The sequence below is a fragment of the Pimephales promelas genome, chromosome 4 (assembly GCF_988280905.1).
Source record: "Pimephales promelas chromosome 4, fPimPro1.hap1.1, whole genome shotgun sequence".
NCBI classification, from domain to species: Eukaryota; Metazoa; Chordata; class Actinopteri; order Cypriniformes; family Leuciscidae; genus Pimephales; species Pimephales promelas.
This window is the reverse complement of record NC_142772.1, coordinates 628,229-651,738: the sequence shown is the minus strand read 5'-3', so window position 1 is coordinate 651,738 and position 23,510 is coordinate 628,229. Positions and strand designations below refer to the sequence as shown.

Genomic DNA, 23,510 nt, shown 5'->3' with positions numbered 1-23,510 from the left:
ATATCAACATTCAAAATTTTGACCCGAAAAAAAAAACGACAGTGTTACCCCTTTCGTTTTTTTCTGTTTTCAGGCAAAAAATTAAGTTTCTCCAATCTTCTCAAAACTCTGGATTATGATAGAGGGCCACGAGACTTTGACCTGAGTGCAAAAATGAAGGCTCTAGACCCTTCCAGAGCTGAGATATCAACATTCAAAATTTCGACCCGAAAAAAAAAAAACGACAGTGTTACCCCTTTCGTTTTTTTCTGTTTTCGGGCGAAAAATTAAGTTTCTCCAATCTTCTCAAAACTCTGGATTATGATAGAGGGCCACGAGAGTTTGACCTGAGTGCAAAAATGGAGGCTCTAGACCCTTCCTGAGCTGAGATATCAAAATTCAAAATTTTGACCAGAAAAAAAAACGACAGTGTTACCCCTTTCGTTTTTTTCTGTTTTCGGGCAAAAAATTAAGTTTCTCCAATCTTCTCAAAACTCTGGATTCTGATAGAGGGCCATGAGACTTTGACCTGAGTGCATAAATGGAGGCTCTAGACCCTTCCAGAGCTGAGATATCAACATTCAAAATTTCGACCCGAACAAAAAACGACAGTGTTACCCCTTTCGTTTTTTTCTGTTTTCGGGCGAAAAATTAAGTTTCTCCAATCTTCTCAAAACTCTGGATTCTGATAGAGGGCCATGAGACTTTGACCTGAGTGCAAAAATGGAGGCTCTAGACCCTTCCAGAGCTGAGATATCAACATTCAAAATTTCGACCCGAAAAAAAAAACCCGACAGTGTTACCCCTTTCGTTTTTTTCTGTTTTCGGGCGAAAAATTAAGTTTCTCCAATCTTCTCAAAACTCTGGATTCTGATAGAGGGCCATGAGACTTTGACCTGAGTGCAAAAATGGAGGCTCTAGACCCTTCCAGAGCTGAGATATCAACATTCAAAATTTCGACCCGAAAAAAAAAAACGACAGTGTTACCCCTTTCGTTTTTTTCTGATTTCGGGCGAAAAATTAAGTTTCTCCAATCTTCTCAAAACTCTGGATTCTGATAGAGGTCCACGAGACTTTGACCTGAGTGCAAAAATGGAGGCTCTAGACCCTTCCAGAGCTGAGATATCAAACTTTCGACCCGAAAAAAAAACGACAGTGTTACCCCTTTCGTTTTTTTCTGTTTTCGGGCGAAAAATTAAGTTTCTCCAATCTTCTCAAAACTCTGGATTCTGATAGAGGGCCATGAGACTTTGACCTGAGTGCAAAAATGGAGGCTCTAGACCCTTCCAGAGCTGAGATATCAACATTCAAAATTTCGACCCGAAAAAAAAACGACAGTGTTACCCCTTTCGTTTTTTTCTGTTTTCGGGCGAAAAATTAAGTTTCTCCAATCTTCTCAAAACTCTGGATTCTGATAGAGGGCCACGAGACTTTGACCTGAGTGCAAAAATGGAGGCTCTAGACCCTTCCAGAGCTGAGATATCAACATTCAAAATTTCGACCCGAAAAAAAAAACGACAGTGTTACCCCTTTCGTTTTTTTCTGATTTCGGGCGAAAAATTAAGTTTCTCCAATCTTCTCAAAACTCTGGATTATGATAGAGGGCCACGAGACTTTGACCTGAGTGCAAAAATGGAGGCTCTAGACCCTTCCTGAGCTGAGATATCAAAATTCAAAATTTTGACCCGAAAAAAAAAACGACAGTGTTACCCCTTTCGTTTTTTTCTGTTTTCAGGCAAAAAATTAAGTTTCTCCAATCTTCTCAAAACTCTGGATTCTGATAGAGGGCCACGAGACTTTGACCTGAGTGCAAAAATGGAGGCTCTAGACCCTTCCAGAGCTGAGATATCAACATTCAAAATTTCGACCCGAAAAAAAAACGACAGTGTTACCCCTTTCGTTTTTTTCTGTTTTCGGGCGAAAAATTAAGTTTCTCCAATCTTCTCAAAACTCTGGATTCTGATAGAGGGCCATGAGACTTTGACCTGAGTGCAAAAATGGAGGCTCTAGACCCTTCCAGAGCTGAGATATCAACATTCAAAATTTCGACCCGAAAAAAAAACCCGACAGTGTTACCCCTTTCGTTTTTTTCTGTTTTCGGGCGAAAAATTAAGTTTCTCCAATCTTCTCAAAACTCTGGATTCTGATAGAGGGCCATGAGACTTTGACCTGAGTGCAAAAATGGAGGCTCTAGACCCTTCCAGAGCTGAGATATCAACATTCAAAATTTCGACCCGAAAAAAAAAAAACGACAGTGTTACCCATTTCTTTTTTTTCTGTTTTCGGGCGAAAAATTAAGTTTCTCCAATCTTCTCAAAACTCTGGATTATGATAGAGGGCCACGAGACTTTGACCTGAGTGCAAAAATGGAGGCTCTAGACCCTTCCAGAGCTGAGATATCAACATTCAAAATTTCGACCCGAAAAAAAAAAAAACGACAGTGTTACCCATTTCTTTTTTTTCTGTTTTCGGGCGAAAAATTAAGTTTCTCCAATCTTCTCAAAACTCTGGATTATGATAGAGGGCCACGAGACTTTGACCTGAGTGCAAAAATGGAGGCTCTAGACCCTTTCTGAGCTGAGATGTCCAAATTCAAAATTTCGACCCGAAAAAAAAAAATGACAGTGTTACCCCTTTCGTTTTTATCGTTTTTTGGCAAAAAATTACGTTTCTCCAATCTTCTCAAAACTCTGGATTCTGATAGAGGGCCACGAGACTTTGACCTGAGTGCAAAAATGGAGGCTCTAGACCCTTCCAGAGCTGAGATATCAACATTCAAAATTTCGACCTGAAAAAAAAAAACGACAGTGTTGCCCCTTTCGGTTTTTTTTTCGGGCGAAAAATTAATTTTCTCCAATCTTCTCAAAACTCTGGATTATGATAGAGGGCAGTGAGACTTTGACCTGAGTGCAAAAATGGAGGCTCTAGACCCTTCCAGAGCTGAGATACTGAGATATTTATAATGCATAAAATAGTGACATACGATGTATTTATATTTACGAGACAGATGCGCGAGAGCCGCGTGTAAATATAGCAGTTGACGTGCATGCGCAGATCCATCATGAGCGTTCGTAAGGCTCACACACTCCATGCAGATGATCATCAGAATCATGAGATCAATCCCAGCATGCCATGTTGATCCCAGAGTCTCTGCTTCAGTAAAGCCTCTTCCTCCTCCGTGGATGATGCGATATTTTCTGCTTCAGTTTTAATCCACTGTAGATTAATGATCATAACCCAGTGTCATAAATCACGAGCAGTTCTTTTAAAATACACTCGCATTCACAGGTCTGAGATCTGTAAGATTATTCATGTCTCTAAAAGTCTCTTCTGCTCAGCAAGGCTGTGTTTATTCACCAAAAGTACAGTGAAATATTATTCACTGTAAAATATCTGTGAATATACTGTATAGTAAAGCGTAATTTATTCCTGAATGTTCAGCATCATTACTCCAGTCTTCAGTGTCACATGATCCTTCAGAAATCACTCTAATATGATGATCAAGAAACACAATTTTAAATTTTTGTTTGATTTGTTTCGTAAATTATTACACTAATGTCAGTCCTGAAAACAGAAAACGATGAAATCATCAGATGCCGAGAACACACTCATGAACACACTCATCTCTATTATTATATTTTTATATTTTTCATCTATATTTTATCTCTATATTTCTGATTGTAAAGAGTTTGATCTTTCATGTCAGACATTATTAATCACGTCACAAACTCACTTTCACTTCTGCTTGTATGGAGTCAAATCTGTGCCATATATATATATATATGCAGAACAAAAAAACGATGTGGGTTTGCAGATAAAAATAAATAATTGCAAAAGAATGAGTATCAAGGGGGAATTTGCAAACAAAAATGAGGAATTGCAAAATATTAATAATAGAAGCAGTTTCTGCAACAGGGTTTCACAGAAATGATTTTACAACATGTTTTCCATGAAGAAATGTGTAGAAAAAAATGTTTTGCAAAAATGTGTAGCATGAATTTGTGTGTGTGTGTGTGTGTGTGTGTGTGTGTGTGTGTGTGTGTGTGTGTGTGTGCGTGCGTGTGTTTAAGTGTGTTTGTGTTTTGTAAACATATGCGGCATAGATTTGTGTGTGTGTGTGTGTTTTGCAACAATATGTGGCAGGATGTGAATGTGCGCACGCACGTGTGTGTGTGTGTGTGTGTGTGTGTGTGTGTGTGTGTTAGAGCCTGACCGATAAAGGATTTTGAAGGTCGATACCGATACAAATATTTTTGGGTTTTAAAATCCGATATTCCGATATATATATATATTTTTTATTAAATATTGTTGGATTTCACACGCGTGTAAAAGAAAAGCTAACTTTGCTGCACAAGATACGTTTGATACTTTTTCTCTATGTCTAAATGTTCACTCCTCGCAAGTATAACTTACATTTTACAATGCAGGGACTGTAACTAGAGATATGCTAGTTATAAATACGGTAATAATTACTTTATTTAGGCAGAAAAAGTTCATTGTGGTTTCCAAGCTCATTAATGTTAACGTTAGCAGTCTTCCACTGATGATAGTGGCGTTAGCTAGCTTTGTGGTTAGCTAGTCTATAATGAGCCGTAATTTAGCAATAGATAACATCATACTGCAAATTGTAAAACATACATTTTCAATATAACAGGCCAAGGAGAGATGATTAAAGTGAGTTTAGTCCGTTTTTATTTTATTTTTTAAATATTAATTTATCGGCCATTATGACTGCCGATACCGATATTTTGGAAAATGCCTAATATCGGCCGATAATATCGGTCTGGCTCTAGTGTGTGTGTGTGTGTGTGTGTTTTGCAACAATATGTGGCAGGATGTGAGTGTGTGCATGCACGTGTGTGTGTGTGTGTGTGTGTGTGTGTGTGGATTTGATTCCATGCTCTTGTTCTTCAGTGTTTTCTGCTGTCTGTCTTTATTAAACAGCTCTTGCCAGTGTCATTAAAGTATTAATCTGTAATATTGAATCACAACAGAGACGGCGAATGAAGACAAGAAACTCTGCTGAACTTCACAGTTTTATTCCTCATGAAAAATTCAGCTGTGCTTGAAAGTTTTGCATTCGCATCTTCACAGAACGACATATTTCCCACTTCTGTGTTTCAAGTATTAATGTCAGAGCTATAAAACAATCTGAAACACCAGCGTTCCTTCTGGAAAGAGAAAAGTCTGACACCACACACACACACACACACACACACACACACACACTCGCTCATACACACACAAACACAGTATAAACGTTCCGCTAATCAAACTGAAGGAACTTAACATTATAATTTCATATCCAAAACTCAACGATTTATTGTGGACGTGAATGTTTTTGTGCTGAGAACATTATTAAACGCCAGATAACGTTGAACGAAAGTTCTATTAACATTAGTTTTATTTATTTATTTATTTATTTATTGTAATCTAATTTGTATTTATTTTTAAATAAAATCAATTTTTATTGTACATTTTTAAATGTTCACATTTCATGTATCGCAGGATTCTTGACATGAACATGAACGTTTAATAATGATGGATAAAAGATAAAAGTCTGCTGGAGGTACAAATAATCAGAAACCTCTCACACACACACACACACACATCAAATAAAACATCCAAAAGCGTGTTGTGCAATGATGGCGTAGGCGCTGAGCGCTTTACATGATCCACACGGAGTCACATTGTTCGTATCCCAGCATTCACTGCGTGTTTAATGTCACACGTCACTCACAACATCGTCCTGACGGGTTTTAGCATCAACTCGATCACATTTCAGTGGAATAAGGCCTTCAACGTGATCAATAACAAATGGCATGAGGAAGCGCTGAAGTCTGTGCGTTTGAGATTAAAATACTAACCGACCCAAAGCTTGAGCGCATGAACCTTCAGCACTGCAATGCACACAATACACTATTTAAATATTAAAGTATACACATCAGTCAAAAGTCTGGAATAATTCAGATTTAAATGTTTTTAAAGTCTCATCAAAGCTGCGTTTATTTGATCAAAAAGCTGTTTTCTATGTGAATATACAGTAAAGTGTCATTTATTCCTGAATTTCCAGCAGTTTTCAGTGTCACATGACCCTTCAGAAATCACTCTAATTTAACGATCATGAATTATTCCAGAGTTTCGACTGCAAATTGATTTCATTAAACATCGCTGTATGACAGCAAACAGCAGAGCGGATAATGTGCAGTTCTGTTGAATTGCGTCCCTTGGAAACACAAGTTTGTCTCTAGTTTGATGTCAGGAGCAGATCCGTGAGGATTGTCCAGCGCTCCTGTCGCCGTTCCTCCATTCAAAGTGATCGTTCGTTCGTAATAACTCTATTAATTGGCCACGACGTCTTGACACAGCAATGGCTGACAACTCATATGTAGTAGAAAATATATACTTGCTCTTGTAAAATACAGCAGAAGTGCATCAGTGGCTGGTCAACACACACACACACACACACACTGAAGCTCCTGTTGGAAACACTGAATGCATAATAATAACGGCGTCCCGCTCTGGTTCGGTGTCCTGGTTTGGGTTCACCGGGTCTGACAGGTAGGATGTGCGAGGTTTACTGCATTGCACTTGATTTAAGGCGAAAAGTTTGCAGTTAAAGCAATGTAAACTTAAGGCAGCGTGAATCGAACAGTCTGGGTGCGTCTCAATCCGCTCGCTAGATCCCTAGATCGTCAGTCAATACACAACATGACAATATCCTGGTGTTTATAAACAACAGCAGCACAGATTATTTTTTGTAATGTAAATTAGAGTATATTCGGATAAACACAATTCCCTTCAACGTTTCAGCTGTAGATGTCTTATAAATAGTAGCGGGATTATGTTCACCACCTGTCTGTCATTGTTTTCCTGCTTATCACTGTGAAGCTGCTTTGAAACAATCTGCATTGTATAAAGTCCTGTAGAAATAAAGCTGACTTCATTTGACTAAAATATATATTTTAAACATCTATCATTAGCACGATTGTGTTCTATGGAGCGCCTAAAGGAACATGGTGATGGGACAAAAAAGAAACGTGCATAAATATTACATGTCAATGCTTTTGCGTTCACTCACGAAACATTTTGAGTTCTTTAAGGGCCAACGCAAAGTTTCTCTGGGAAACGCGAAAGTTTTGGAAGCGAACGCAAAGTTTCTCTGGGAAACGCGAAAGTTTTGGAAGCGAACGCAAAGTTTCTTTGGGAAACGCGAAAGTTTTGGAAGCGAACGCAAAGTTTCTTTGGGAAACGTGAAAGTTTTGGAAGCGAATGCAAAGTTTCTCTGGGAAACGCGAAAGTTTTGGAAGCGAACGCAAAGTTTCTCTGGGAAACGGAAAGTTTTGGAAGCGAACGCAAAGTTTCTTTGGGAAACACAAAAGTTTTGGAAGCGAACGCAAAGTTTCTCTGGGAAACGGAAAGGTTTTGGAAGCAAACACAAATTTTCTTTGGAAAACACGAAAGTTTTGGAAGCGAACACAAAGTTTCTTTGGAAAACACGAAAGTTTTGGAAGCGAACGCAAAGTTTCTTTGGGAAACACAAAAGTTTTGGAAGCAAACACAAATTTTCTCTGGGAAACGGAAAAGTTTTGGAAGCGAACGCAAAGTTTCTCTGGGAAACGGAAAAGTTTTGGAAGCGAATGCAAATTTTCTCTGGGAAACAGAAAAGTTTTGGAAGCGAACGCAAAGTTTCTCTAGGAAACACGAAAGTTTTGGAAGCGAACGCAAAGTTTCTAAGGGGAACGCGAAAGTTTTGGAAGCGAACGCAAAGTTTCTTTGGGAAACGTGAAAGTTTTGGAAGCGAACGCAAAGTTTCTTTGGGAAACGTGAAAGTTTTGGAAGCGAACGCAAAGTTTCTTTGGGAAACGTGAAAGTTTTGGAAGCGAACGCAAAGTTTCTTTGGGAAACGCGAAAGTTTTGGAAGCGAACGCAAAGTTTCTTTGGGAAACATGAAAGTTTTGGAAGCGAACACAAAAGTTTCTCTGGGAAACGGAGAAGTTTTGGAAGCAAACACAAATTTTCTTTGGGAAACGCAAAAGTTTTGGAAGCGAACGCAAAGTTTCTTTGTGAAACAAGAATGTTTTGGAAACAAACGCAAAGTTTTTCTGGGAAACAAAAGTTTCTCTGGGAAATGGAAAACGGAAAACTTGGAAGTGAAACTAGCGAAGTTTCTCTGGGAAATGGAAAAGTTTTGGAAGCGAACGCAAAGTTTGGAAACGCAAAATTTTCTCTGGGAAACGGAAAAGTTTTGGAAGCAAACGCAAAATTTCTCTGGGAAACGGAAAAGTTTTGTAAGCGAACGCAAAATTTATCTAGGAAACGGAAAAGGTTTGGAAGCGAACGCACAGTTTGGAAACGCAAAATTTTCTCTGGGAAACGGAAAAGTTTTGTAAGCGAACGCAAAGTTTCTCTGGGAAACCGAAAAGTTTTGGAAGCGAACGCAAAGTTTGCTTGTGAAACGCGAAAGTTTTGGAAGCGAAACCAAAGTTTATCTGGGAAACGCAAAAGTTTTGGAAGCAAAAGCAAAGTTTCTCTGGGAAACCCGAAAGTTTTGAAAACAAACACAAAGTTTTCTGGGAAACGCAAAAGTTTCTCTGGGAAACAGAAAAGTTTTGGAAGCAAACGCAACGTTTTCTTGGGAAACAGAAAAACATTGACATGCATCTTTTCCTCCCATCTCATATTTTTTCCAAGAGTCGATTCCCACTTCAGAATTTCCCCAATGCTCCCTGGTTTTGCGGTGCATTGTGGGACTTTTTAAGTGAGAGAGCGTTTTAGTGCACTAGATAGATTGGCGTTTGATACCCTTGAAATGATCAGTCCACTAGAGTATGGATTGAGCCGGACCCTCTTTCCATTCGTCAGAGACGTCGCGTTTCATCAAGCAATATTCCCACACACACACAAAAAAGCCTTGTATTTTTGCAGTGGCGTTTAGCACAGTGATTCCCGACCCGTTTTGGTGGAAGCTCATTCCGGTCTCAGTGTTTGGGAGGAATGACAACCACCGGCTCTCCGACCCGTGGACGCCACATCAGCACCTGCGCGTCGTTGGCGTTGGGCTTCACCATGGCATTTTGTGGGATGGCTTCGTTCTTTCCCAGAACCTGCGGCTGCTCCTGCGGGATCGGCTCCTGAAGCTTCGCTCTCATTCCCAACGGCTTCTCGGGATCCACCTCGATGTGGAGACGCATGCGCCAGCGCACCGTCTGCAGAACCAGGATCTCCCCAGACGCCTGGTTGATGGCCACCAGCCACGTGGTGAAGCTCTGATCCCTACGGATGCTGCTCAGCATGGGAACGTTGCAGTCGCTCACCGGGATGCCCCATGTCACGCTGGGATAGAAGTTATCGTTCATGCTGACAGTGAACTTGGTGTCCTTCTTGGTGGGACCCACAATGGTGCAGGTTTCAGTGGTGTTGCCGTACCAGGGGTAGTTTACGCCGTCCGAGTCACTGATAGCTTGGATTTTCCCGTCTCGGAGATCCGGAAGCTCCCAGCTGGACCTGCAGGAAACACCAGAGGATCATGAGAAGGTTTGTTCTGAAAAATATCTGTAGTGCATCTTGCAACTATATTTGTAAAAAGATGCATTTATATTAAATGTTTGCAATGTATTAAAATGTGCAAAGCTTTTGAAAGTGAACACAAAGTTTCTCTGAGAAACAGAAAACTTTTGGAAGCGAAAGCAAAGTTTCTCTGGGAAACGGAAAAGTTTTGGAAGCGAACGCAAAGTTTATCTGGGAAACGGAAAAGTTTTGGAAGCGAACGCAAAGTTTATCTGGGAAACGGAAAAGTTTTGGAAGCGAACGCAAAGTTTCTCTGGGAAACGGAAAAGTTTTGGAAGCGAACGCAAAGTTTCTCTGGGAAACGGAAAAGTTTTGGAAGCGAACGCAAAGTTTCTCTGGGAAACGGAAAAGTTTTGGAAGCGAACGCAAAGTTTCTCTGGGAAAGAGAAAAGTTTTGGAAGCAAACGCAAAGTTTCTCTGGGAAACCGAAAAGTTTTGGAAGCGAATGCAAAGTTTCTCTGGGAAACGGAAAAGTTTTGGAAGCAAACACAAATTTTCTCTGGGAAACGGAAAAGTTTTGGAAGCAAATGCAAATTTTCTCTGGGAAACGGAAAAGTTTTGGAAGCAAACGCAAAGTTTCTCTGGGAAACGGAAAAGTTTTGGAAGCGAACGCAAAGTTTCTCTGGGAAACGGAAAATTTTTGGAAGCAAACACAAATTTTCTCTGGGAAACGGAAAAATTTTGGAAGCAAATGCAAATTTTCTCTGGGAAACGGAAAAGTTTTGGAAGCGAACGCAAAGTTTCTCTGGGAAACGGAAAAGTTTTGGAAGCGAATGCAAATTTTCTCTGGGAAACGGAAAAGTTTTGGAAGCGAACGCAAAGTTTCTCTGGGAAACGGAAAAGTTTTGGAAGCGAACGCAAAGTTTCTCTCGGAAACGGAAAAGTTTTGGAAGCGAACGCAAAGTTTCTCTGGGAAACGGAAAAGTTTTGGAAGCGAACGCAAAGTTTATCTGGGAAACGGAAAAGTTTTGGAAGCGAACGCAAAGTTTCTCTGGGAAACGGAAAAGTTTTGGAAGCAAATGCAAATTTTCTCTGGAAAACGGAAAGGTTTTGGAAGCGAACGCAAAGTTTCTCTGGGAAACGGAAAAGTTTTGGAAGCGAATGCAAAGTTTTGTTGGGAAACGGAAAAGTCTTGGAAGCAAACGCAAAGTTTATCTGGGAAACGGAAAAGTTTTGGGAGCGAACGCAAAGTTTTGTTGGGAAACGGAAAAGTCTTGGAAGCAAACGCAAAGTTTATCTGGGAAACGGAAAAGTTTTGGAAGCGAATGCAAATTTTCTCTGGGAAACGGAAAAGTTTTGGAAGCGAACGCAAAGTTTATCTGGGAAACGGAAAAGTTTTGGAAGCGAACGCAAAGTTTCTCTGGGAAACGGAAAAGTTTTGGAAGCGAACGCAAAGTTTCTCTGGGAAACGGAAAAGTTTTGGAAGCGAACGCAAAGTTTCTCTGGGAAACAGAAAAGTTTTGGAAGCAAACGCAAAGTTTCTCTGGGAAACAGAAAAGTTTTGGAAGCAAACGCAAAGTTTCTCTGGGAAACAGAAAAGTTTTGGAAGCAAACGCAAAGTTTCTCTGGGAAACCGAAAAGTTTTGGAAGCGAATGCAAAGTTTCTCTGGGAAACGGAAAAGTTTTGGAAGCGAACGCAAAGTTTCTCTGGGAAACGGAAAAGTTTTGGAAGCGAACGCAATGTTTCTCTGGGAAACGGAAAAGTTTTGGAAGCGAACGCAAAGTTTCTCTGGGAAACAGAAAAGTTTTGGAAGCAAACGCAAAGTTTCTCTGGGAAACCGAAAAGTTTTGGAAGCGAATGCAAAGTTTCTCTGGGAAACGGAAAAGTTTTGGAAGCAAACACAAATTTTCTCTGGGAAACGGAAAAGTTTTGGAAGCAAACGCAAAGTTTCTCTGGGAAACGGAAAAGTTTTGGAAGCGAACGCAAAGTTTCTCTGGGAAACGGAAAATTTTTGGAAGCAAACACAAATTTTCTCTGGGAAACGGAAAAGTTTTGGAAGCAAATGCAAATTTTCTCTGGGAAACGGAAAAGTTTTGGAAGCGAACGCAAAGTTTCTCTGGGAAACGGAAAAGTTTTGGAAGCGAATGCAAATTTTCTCTGGGAAACGGAAAAGTTTTGGAAGCGAACGCAAAGTTTCTCTGGGAAACGGAAAAGTTTTGGAAGCGAACGCAAAGTTTCTCTCAGAAACGGAAAAGTTTTGGAAGCGAACGCAAAGTTTCTCTGGGAAACGGAAAAGTTTTGGAAGCGAACGCAAAGTTTATCTGGGAAACGGAAAAGTTTTGGAAGCGAACGCAAAGTTTCTCTGGGAAACGGAAAAGTTTTGGAAGCAAATGCAAATTTTCTCTGGAAAACGGAAAGGTTTTGGAAGCGAACGCAAAGTTTCTCTGGGAAACGGAAAAGTTTTGGAAGCGAATGCAAAGTTTTGTTGGGAAACGGAAAAGTCTTGGAAGCAAACGCAAAGTTTATCTGGGAAACGGAAAAGTTTTGGGAGCGAACGCAAAGTTTTGTTGGGAAACGGAAAAGTCTTGGAAGCAAACGCAAAGTTTATCTGGGAAACGGAAAAGTTTTGGAAGCGAACGCAAATATTCTCTGGGAAACGGAAAAGTTTTGGAAGCGAACGCAAATTTTCTCTGGGAAACGGAAAAGTTTTGGAAGCGAACGCAAAGTTTCTCTGGGAAACGGAAAAGTTTTGGAAGCGAACGCAAAGTTTCTCTGGGAAACGGAAAAGTTTTGGAAGCGAACGCAAAGTTTCTCTGGGAAACGGAAAAGTTTTGGAAGCGAACGCAAAGTTTATCTGGGAAACGGAAAAGTTTTGGAAGCGAACGCAAAGTTTATCTGGGAAACGGAAAAGTTTTGGAAGCAAACGCAAAGTTTCTCTGGGAAACGGAAAAGTTTTGGAAGCGAACGCAAATTTTCTCTGGGAAACGGAAAAGTTTTGGGAGCGAACGCAAAGTTTCTCTGGGAAACGGAAAAGTTTTGGAAGCGAACGCAAAGTTTCTCTGGGAAACGGAAAAGTTTTGGAAGCGAACGCAAAGTTTCTCTGGGAAACGGAAAAGTTTTGGAAGCGAACGCAAAGTTTATCTGGGAAACGGAAAAGTTTTGGAAGCGAACGCAAAGTTTCTCTGGGAAACGGAAAAGTTTTGGAAGCAAATGCAAATTTTCTCTGGGAAACGGAAAAGTTTTGGGAGCGAACGCAAAGTTTCTCTGGGAAACGGAAAAGTTTTGGAAGCGAACGCAAAGTTTCTCTGGGAAACGGAAAAGTTTTGGAAGCGAACGCAAAGTTTCTCTGGGAAACGGAAAAGTTTTGGAAGCGAACGCAAAGTTTATCTGGGAAACGGAAAAGTTTTGGAAGCGAACGCAAAGTTTCTCTGGGAAACGGAAAAGTTTTGGAAGCGAACGCAAAGTTTATCTGGGAAACGGAAAAGTTTTGGGAGCGAACGCAAAGTTTTGTTGGGAAACGGAAAAGTCTTGGAAGCAAACGCAAAGTTTATCTGGGAAACGGAAAAGTTTTGGGAGCGAACGCAAAGTTTTGTTGGGAAACGGAAAAGTCTTGGAAGCAAACGCAAAGTTTATCTGGGAAACGGAAAAGTCTTGGAAGCAAACGCAAAGTTTTGTTGGGAAACGGAAAAGTCTTGGAAGCGAACGCAAAGTTTTGCTGGGAAACGGAACAGTTTTGCGGGAAAGACTCCATCAGGAGACGCCAGAGGATGGGACACTGAGTCGCGAGGGACAACTGGGCCGAATGAAGCGCACTGGAGAAACCAGAACACGCGTCGCCACGGGCAAGAGATGCTTTTTAGCATTTAGAGGGAGTTAAACATAGAACAGCGAGTCTGAACAAAAGAGGCCTTTCATAAAGGACAAGCCCTCACATCTCTATGGGGTCCAAATGTTCTGACTTTAGCCTTGTGAAGAAAAAGTGCACTTAACTGTACCGAAGAGCACTTTACATCTTGCAAGAGTTTTCGAAAAAATTTGTTTATAAAAAATGTCAAAATGATCCTGAATTAACACGATTTTTTAAATGTAACATTAGCAGTCAAAACATGCGTGAACATTCTGCTAAAGATCTTGTTTGTGTTTCACTGCAGAGAGAGAGGGGTGTGAGTGTGTGTGAGAGAGAGAGAGAGGGGGGTGTATTTGAAGCGATGTCGAACGCCCCGTTACTGCGGCTCTCGATGACCTTCACAGTTTCAGTGGATTCAGCACTAGAGCATCGATTCCCTGATGCAAGAAAACCGTGACCTTTCTCCCACAACTCACACATCAGCACAAGAGCATCATGGGAAATATCCACATGACATGAACACACGAGGGGCTTTGATTATCATCAGGGGAATAAGAATAGAAATGCTCTGAGTGTGTGTGTGTGAGAGAGAGAGAGAGAGTGTGAGAGTGTGAGAGAGAAAGAGAGAGAGAGTGTGTGTGTGTGTGTGTGTGTGTGAAAGAGAGAGAGTCAGAGAGAAAGAGAGTGTGTGTGAGAGAGTCAGAGAGAGAGGGAGAGTTTTTTGAGTTTTTTGTACTCAGTTATCTGTTCAAATCGTGTTCATAACCGCCTGTGTTCGTAACCGCCTGTGTTCATAACCGCCTGTGTTCATAACCGCTGGTGTTCATAACCGTCTGTGTTCATAACCGCTGGTGTTGTGCACGGCTGTCAGGATATGACTGTAGATGTGTAAGTTTGCATCGGTGGTCAAGTTCATGTTCATGAAGCTCATTTTGATCTCTGTAACGAAACCTCTTCAGCGGCAGTGGAAACGTCAGTGTTAAATAACGTGTGGTTTCCGGCTCAACCATCATCTCTCCAGCTCGACTGATTTGAGAACGAGAGAGAGAGTGTGTGTGTGTGTGTGAGAGAGAGAGAGAGAGAGAGAGAGAGAGAGAGAGTGTGTGTGTGTGTGAGAGAGAGAGAGAGAGCATGCGAGATGTGTGTGTTCGACGGGACCAACGTTATCTGACCGAAACAGCAGTGTGTGTGGTGTGTGTTATCAGAGGTTACGTCTGCCGTTACACACATCTCGTCCGGCTGTAACGTCCTAAAACACACATCTGGAAAACTGCAAAAAGGACAAAATGTGAAACTAAATAATGCAGTAAAAGTTCCAGAATAAACACTGAAAAAATCAAACACGTTCTTCCAGATATCAGATATAAGAGTAAATATTATTCAATTTTACTAATGCTGGGCAACGATTAATTGCATCCAAAATAAAATAATATATGTGTGTATAATATAAATACACACACTCGCATGTATATATTTAAGACATTTTTTTATTTATATATAAAATATGTATATTTCATAATAATTTAATTATTATTAATCATTATTATAATATATATTATCTTATATATTTAATATAATTCTTATTATATTCAATTAATTTAATTTAATCTAAATAATTATGTATACATATATACAGTATGTACATGCAAAAATATTTCTTAAATATATACATACATGTGTATTAATATATACCAAATAATTATACACACATATACTATATAAACACAAACTTTTATTCTGGATGCGATTAATTATTGCCCAGCACTAAATTTTACATTTTAATATATTTTAAATGTACTAAATTGCATCATAACAAATGTGTAATTAAAAATAGATTTAAATACAAGGTTTCATTAGAAATTACATTAAAGTATATATATATTTTTAGTAGGGTTTTCTGGAAGTTATGATGAAATTACATATAAAGCGGCTCATAAACACGTCAAAGTTCAGCTAATTGCATTTAATGTAAATTTTCACTATAACTCATTTCATTTAACTGTGATTATGCAATGCAACATGCAATCACGTGTCTGAGAAGTAGATGTTATTACTATAAAGAGCTGTTATAAAGGATATGATGTTATCCACCTACACAGGAAGTGAAACAAAAACGATATTTTTGATGTTTTCTTAAAGATCTGCGTTCGCATGTTTGATATCAGTGTGTCGTCACTTCTTTTAAATGCGTCTGCTTATCTCGCGTCTCCAGACATCATCTTAGAGAGGGTTCGTCTCTCTCATACAGGAAATAGGGCAGAGCGTAGTGTCTTCAACAGGAAGTAGGACAAGTGAACCTCTAACGATGTGCTGTAATGTCACGCCACGCTTGTGTTACACCATCAGATCATCACACACACTCCGACAGCTAATGTGTGTTTAGGTCACATCATATTATACACACACATTTGATTATTCTCTTGTGAGAATATAAAAGTAAATCACTGAAAACATCATGTATAAAGAGCATATGCAAATCATAACTCTTTATTTTAGTGTCCTTGTTACACACGTTACATGTAGTTAGTAATAACAATAAATTATGCATTATTAACCAAACCCTATAGTACATGTAGTTAATTATTATCACTCGGTACATAAATGTATAATTACACTGAGTGTAACCACTATTTTAGTGACCTTGATACACAAGTTACATGTAGTAACTACAGTAATAACTATAAATTATGTATAATTACATGCAACTAACCCACAACCAAACCCTATAGCAAGTTCATGGAGTTAATTAATCTTATGACTCAGTACATAAATGTATAATTACACTGTAACAGAAAGTGTGACTCTTTAGTGTCCTTGTTACACATGTAATTACTATAGTAATAACTATAATATAAATTATGCATGCACATATCTAACCCTAAATAAAACAAAAACCCAAATCCAAGAGTTCAACATTACTGCTAATAAACTTCATGTAATTAATGTGTAATTATCCTGTGGAGCTGCTGGTAATTACAGTTATACGTTACATTATTATACTGAGTGATATCAATTAAAAACTTCAGATTAATTGCATGTAAGTATGCATAATTTACTGCTGTTACTATAGTAAGTGCATGTGATGAGAGGACACTCATAAAGTGTTAGTATGGTAAATAAAATAAAGATTATTAGTTTTCCTACATCAACATTTCAAGTTTAATGTTGAGTTTCTTGCCGTTTCTGTAATTAAATATGAACTTTACAAACAATTAACAGTGAAAAATGTTTTCAGTGTAGTTGCACTCTGTACATTTCTGTTATGTATATTAATAGTTTTTTATTAGTTTTGTTTAAACATTTTAATTATTTATTTGTGTTTTTCTGTTTTTCTCATGGACCCCTATGGGTTCTGGACCCCAGTCTGAAAACTCTTAAAATGTTAAGGTGACTTTGTTACAGTGTAATTAGATATTTAAGTAGCCTAAGTGATATTACTGACTATATACTTACTAATACTATAAGATTAGGGTTTGGCTGAGGGTTTGGGTTACACTTTATTTTTAGGTGTCTTTGTTACAGTGTAATTATATTAAGTAAGTGCATGTACTTACTATAGGGTTAGGGTTTGGTTGAGGGTTAGTTGCATGTAATTATGCATTGATTACTATGGTAAGTACATGTAACATATGTAAAATAAAGTGTTTCCAGGGTTAGTGGCATGCATACTTAAATGTTATTAGTTATTACTATGGTAAACACACTGTATGCAACAATGACACTGTAAAATAAAGTGTTCCCATAGTGTTGGGCAATTGTAACAGCATTTTTTTTTTTTACTTACATCCCTTTCGATCCGTATTTGTTGTAAAACTCCATGTGGTTGCACGCCTGAATCCATCCGACCGTCCAGCTCTCTTTCCCGGCCACGGGCGGCACGATGACCCGGGCTGAGGCGCGGAAGTGCGGCGTGCGGTAACGCAACACCACGCTGGAGGACTCGTCGATGCTGGTGGGGTTCGGGTCGATGGACGAGTTGACCTCCAGAACCATGACGCTGTCGCGGAAACTCTTGGGTTTGCATCTGATACTCTGAATACAGCCCATCACAAGCAGCGCGAGCGGCCAGCAGAACATCAACCCTCAGAATAACGCTCACGACGCGCTGTCCCTCAGAATAACGCGCACAACGCGCTGTCACTCAGAATACGCGCTCTCAGAAACTCCAAACGACGCGTCGCGGCGGTGTCGCGTCAGGGCGGAACGGAACGGCGTTCCTCTTATTTAAAAGAAAACAAAAGAAAATAAGTAAAAACAATGTTCGTCAACTGTCCGTCATTGGCGAACCGCTCAGCTCACACATATTAATCTTCTCCAATCTTCATCAAGCGGGCATTTCTGCGTCATAACTCTCACAAACACTGGTTTCAGATTAAAACAAATAGGTTAAACCCATCGGCTCAGGATAGGCTACTGTTGGCATGTTGCAGGCAAAAACAAATATTTATAATTGCTATAGTGTGCTTGGGTATCAAAAAGGACACAGGAAAAGTCATTTTTTTGCGTTGGATATTCACATTGTCGTGGTGTTCTGTGAGTTTGTCCTTGAGGTTCATTTGGAGGAAGCTCACTTTCTCGTGCACTAATGAGTGAACGATCCGTGTCGCGCGCCGCCGCATCCAGGTGAACTTCATCAGCCGGTAATTAATAAACATGAGAGATGAATGAATCAGTCCCGCTGTCACGAACACACATGTTGTACTGAACAGCCCATTGCCCCGTCTCCCTTCATCGGTTATTATAATCCATCATCCTCTTCATCCTCATCCCTGTGTCTCAGCCTCCGTCCCGCAGCGCTGTGAGAGTCACCGCATCAGCTGCAGCTGCTCGACTCCGAGCGCCTGTGACGTCACTTCCGCCTCGCCATGCGCGCAACATGGGGTGTGTAGTTCTTTTGTTCAACATTACTACTTTTTTTTTTATTGTCGTGATTAGCGAGACATAAAATATGTTTAAATGAGTGGAAACAGTCTGCCATATTTAATATAGTTGACATGTATTTTGCTTTGTGGATATGATATTTCACAAATAAAATAAGAATTGTAATTGTATTGTCCATCTCCAGGTAACCAAAAGCCTATCAGGGTCATTCATTCCTCACAAAATGTAGAAAAATAATATTTTTTACGTATAATAATTAATCATTATATGATGTAATCATGATATGCTACAGTGATGTAAATATATATATTTAAATTATCTTGGTCAAGCTCAGGTAAATACATTCAACCATTTGTTAAACAAAATCAGTGAAATGGTAGATCAAAAGTGTTAACCCTGTTGGGGACAAAAGAAGAGTATAAAATACTTATGATTGGTGGACAAAATTATGACAGGGTTGACTAATTAATAACAGAGTGGACTAAATAATAACAGTGAACTAAGTAATAACAGAGTGGACAAAATAATGACAGGGTGGACTAAGTAATAACAAAATGGATTAATTAATAACAGTCTGGACTAAGTAATAACAGAGTGGACAAAATAATGACAGGGTGAACTGAGTACAGAGTGGACTAAGTAATAACAGTGGACTAAGTATTAAAAGAGTGGACAAAGTAATAACAGTCTGGACTAAGTAATGACAGAGTGGACAAAATAATGACAGGGTGGACTAAGTATAGAGTAGACTCAGTAATAATAGTGGACTAAGTAATAATAGAGTGGATTAAGTAATAACAGAGTGGACAAAATAATGACAGAGTGGACTAAGTAATAACAGTCTGGACTAAGTACTAACTGAGTGGACTAATTAATAACAGTGTACTAAGTAATAAAGTATTAACAGTAGATAAAGTAACTACAGTGGACAAAGTAATAACCGAGTGGAATGAGTTATAATAGAATGGACAAAGTAGTAACAGTGGACTAAGTAATAACAGAGTGGACTAAGTAACAGCGGACTAAGTAAAAATAGAGTGGGCTAAGTAATAATTGTGGACCAAGTAATAACAGAGTGGACAAAATAATAATTTTGAACTAAATAATAATATTGGACTAAGTAATGGTGGAATAAGTAATAATAGAGTAGACTGATTAATAACAGGGTCGACTAAATAATAACAGGGTGGATTAATAACAGGGTGGATTAAGTAATAGCAGGGTGGTTTAAGTAATAATAGAATGTGGACTGTAATAACAGGGTGGATTAAGTAATAATAGAGTGGAGTAAGTAATAACAGGGTGGAATAAGTAATAAGAAAGTGAAAAAAGTAAAAATAGAATTGATTAAGTAAAAACAGGGTGGACGAGTGGTATAAATAATGAATGGATGATTCTGTATCTCTCACAAACAACAACCAGTTACTGTTTGAACTGGATTTTGACAGGAAACAAAATATAAAACATTACCCAAGAACTATACACCTCTTCTTCTTCTTTAAGCATACATTACTTTGTTAAATCAGAAGAGCTAACAGAGTAGACACTGAGAGTGTATAGTGATTGTCAGGATGGACACTAACAGAAAGGATATTCTGAGCTAAAATCAGCAACCTAACCGAAAAGTTGACTTTTTTTCATTATTTCTCTTAACAGAGTGGATGTGTTGAGGCTGACCACATGAATTCTGAAAGATCAAATTTGTCAAAACAGACGAAATTTGGTAAATTTCTGTATATTCTAAAGTGATTTCAGGCAAAAAGCGAGAAATGCTTCAGAAGTAAATAGCGCAATTACCTAGATATATCTAAAAACACATATTTTAAATATCAAGCGATTCGTGTGTAAAAAAAGATAATAATAACGAACGATCGATAGTCCCCGTTTAAGCACCTTGGAGAACGCCAACCTCAGATAAAGATGCTGTGCGATTTGCGATTCCTACTACGGTGAAGACAGAGCTCATTAATATCTATCATTAATATGCATTAAACCACGTGACGTCACGGCAGCATCTAGTCACGTGATCGGACTTATATTCATGAGGCGAACCTTCATTCGTCAGCGGTGTGTCTTGCAGCCAATCAGCGTGACTAGTGGGCGTGGGTAAATAATATTGATTAAAAGCGCACTTCACCATAGTAGTGGTGTTTCTGTGATGGATGCGAAAGCTCTTCTGGCAAATACATGTTTATAATATGTAAAGATGTTTATAACGTTTCTGAGCGTGTGAATTGATGCGAGTGTGAGCGGGATCATCATAGACATGATCTGAGGTAGGCCAGTGGGTTAGGACTATATAAACGAGATGGATGCTTGTAGTAATTGTTCTGTTTTATTGTTATTATGAAGGACGCTCATTTTTTCTCTGACATTTTCAGCGTTTGGACATTAAATAAGCATTAATGCTCCATTAGGACTGATACTGTGTTTGTGTGTGTTCCTACTTAACCATATTTTGGGGACAAATTGTAGGCTATGTATGTTTAAAATGCTAAACATGCTGGTTAGGGTTGGTTAAATAGTCACAAATATTTACAAGACAATTAAGAAAAGTTTAAGTTTCAAGTAGAAACCCTGAAATGCCATTTTCTTGTAAAACATACGATACGCCAATAATCTTCATAAAATGCATTTTTTACAGTGACTGAAACAAAAACAATGTGTGTAAACATGTATCTGTGTGTCATTTTTTTAGGTTTTTAAAAATTTGAAATTATGACATACTAATTCATAATTATAGGAAAAAAGTTGGTTATGAAATAAAACATTTTCTTCATTTTCAGCGTCTTTCTGCAGGTTTAGTGTTGCTCCAGTCGGAGGAGAGAGACTTCGAGTCATTGAAACATTCACTCAACCATTTCAATCATTACATAATATCAAACCATTTTCATATCGCAAGGCCAGTTACAATGAAATCAAAACTGTGATTGACAAACAAAATAAGTCAACTATTTATTTATAAGCCTATAATCAGTGTTGGGTGTAACTAATTACTAAGTAAGTTACTGTAATTTTTCATTAAAAATGTAAAGTAAGGGAATACTCTTCATTTACCTGTAATTTAATCACAGTTACTTCTGATGTAATTGAGGTGAATACTGTGTATGGATCAATCCGATCTCACCGATCTCGCATTTTATGAGGTGTCTAAATATTACGACCGCACTCGTACAAATTCGTATGAATTATTGTAAAATATGTATGAAAAAAGTGTGAAATGTCATGAGATCAGACATAAAACAATAGTGGGTTTAACATCAAAATGTATTGTCTGATGCTAAAAACTATGTTTTTATAATGTAACCTTCTCCAATTTAGTCAGTTTAAGGATAATTCATGCAATTTTATAGTATTTATTTGAAAGAATTAAAACAGATTCATGTCTATCCTTGTATTATTCATGTCGTTGAGATTGATATGGGATTTTGAAAGTAATTAGTAATTAAATACTTTTTAAAGAGAGTAATTAGTACAGTAATCGAATTACACTGTTGAAGAGGTAATTAGTAACTAGTAATTAATTACTTTTTTAGAGTAACTTACCCAAAACTGCCTATAATATTAAGCCTATATAATTATATAAGCCTAACAAATATTTTCCAGAATCCACACCTGAAGCTCATTAACTCATTAGCTCGTTAGCTCATTAGCTCATTAACTCATTAGCTCATTAGCTCGCGCCATGCCTGCGAACCCGAGCCGCTCCAGAGCTAAGGATCGCGGCATTAGCACTAGCGTTCTGGGTCGACCCGAGTTTCTGTCCCTGAACTCACCTCCGCGGAACCACAGCAGAGCGTGGAGAAGATCCGGGCAGAACCAGGCGAGCGAGAACACACACACACACACGCCGGCGGACGAAGACCGCATGCTCCTCAACCCGTCGCTCAGAGGAATCGCCGTGAGCTCGCTGCTCGCCGTCGACATATGCCTGTCCAAGCGCCTGAGTGTGTGCGTCCAGGCCGGGTCCCCGTGGGCCAGTGTGCGCTCGGGGGTCACCCTGCTGGCGCTGACGGGTCACGGGGTCACGTGGGTCTGCGGGACCCTGGTGTGTCTGAGCCAGAGCCACTCGCCGGCGGGACAGGAGCTGCTCATCAACCTGCTGATCGGTAGCGCACCTCTGCTTCTGCTGTCTCTCTCTCCTCTGTCTCTCTCTCCGCTGTCTCTCCTCTGTCTCTCTCTCCGCTGTCTCTCTCTCCGCTGTCTCTCCTCTGTGTCTCCTGTAATTGGAGTGTGTTCTGTTGCAGCGCTGCTGCTGGACCTGCTGACCGTGGCCGGCGTGCAGAAGCTGGTCCGGCGGAGAGGCCCGTGGCACTTGAGTCCCGACTCGTTCCCGGCGGGTCAGGCGAGCCGAGCGGCGCTGGTGTCCCGCTTCCTGCTGTCGCACCTGGACCTGGCCGTGCCGCTGCGGGTCCTGCTGGTGCTGTGGGCCGGGCTCTCGGGCCTGTCGCGTGTCCTGCTGGGCCAGAACCACCTGAGTGACGTGTCCTGCGGCTTCGCTCTGGGCTTCCTGCACTCGGGGCTGATGGAGGCGGTGTGGGTCCCGTCCGGCGCCTGCCAGACGCTGCTGTCCATCGGCACCTTCAGCTGGGCCTCGGCCCGATAGCGGGACCACAAACACAGTCCCGAGTCGCACGGGTGTCATGATTATGTTCCATGAAGATATATTGTAAATATATCAAACAAGTATTTGTGTGAGTGAATGCAGAAACATGGCCAATAGAAATGCACAATGTTTACATTTGTTTGCACCCTCAGATTCAGGCAGGCAGACGCTTTTGTCCAAACGTTGAATCAGTTTTGGTGACTTTTAATGGATGCATAAAGTTAAGTTCCGGCCTACATTGCATCTACATCAGCCGACGACTCGTTCAGTCCTTGGGATAAAAGCATCTGCTAAATGACTAAGTGTGTGTGTCTCATTTTCACTTCTTATTCTCCTGCAGAAGCGACAGTCTCTCGGAGGAAGTTGCTCGGAACGGAAGAGAAAGTGTGTGTCCTGTTGTCTGGCTTGAGTTTAGGCCCGTGTTAAACACACACACACACACACACACACACACAGCATTGTGCAAGAATTATAATGGTAATTTCTCATGCATTATTTTCTGCGTGATATGAACATGAATGTGATCCGGATCTCTGCATGAATGTTTCGAATCATTATTTCCTGCAATAGCAATTACAGTACTCTAATAGTTTGTAATACTGTACTATATAGTTTGTATTCATTTGTATTTCAGGTTTAGATGTATTCTCCTTTGTTTCAATGTTTTTCAAATTTTAGTAGTTTTT

At 39.7% G+C, this 23,510-nt stretch overlaps 2 protein-coding genes across 3 annotated transcripts; one reads left to right on the top strand and one right to left on the bottom strand.

The window, feature by feature from the left end:
- Positions 1–5,002: 5,002 nt before the first annotated feature.
- fam78ab (family with sequence similarity 78 member Ab) lies at positions 5,003–18,152 on the bottom strand. Its single transcript, XM_039661884.2, has 2 exons — positions 17,122–18,152; positions 5,003–9,486 (listed from the first exon to the last, which is right to left on the bottom strand). Exons 1-2 carry the CDS (start codon positions 17,412–17,414, stop codon positions 8,961–8,963), a joined length of 819 nt encoding a protein of 272 aa, XP_039517818.2. The 5' UTR covers positions 17,415–18,152; the 3' UTR covers positions 5,003–8,960.
- Positions 18,153–20,345: 2,193 nt separating this feature from the next.
- Positions 20,346–23,510, top strand: plpp7 (phospholipid phosphatase 7 (inactive)). Of its 2 annotated transcripts, XM_089129788.1 has the most exons (3): positions 20,346–20,494; positions 21,005–22,327; positions 22,466–23,510. In XM_089129788.1, the coding sequence occupies exons 2-3, from the start codon at positions 21,904–21,906 to the stop codon at positions 22,822–22,824; spliced, it is 783 nt and encodes a 260-aa protein (XP_088985914.1). In that variant the 5' UTR covers positions 20,346–20,494; positions 21,005–21,903; the 3' UTR covers positions 22,825–23,510. The 2 variants fall into 2 exon arrangements, with proteins under 2 accessions (XP_088985914.1, XP_039517819.2); XM_039661885.2 differs by having other exon boundaries at positions 20,346–22,327.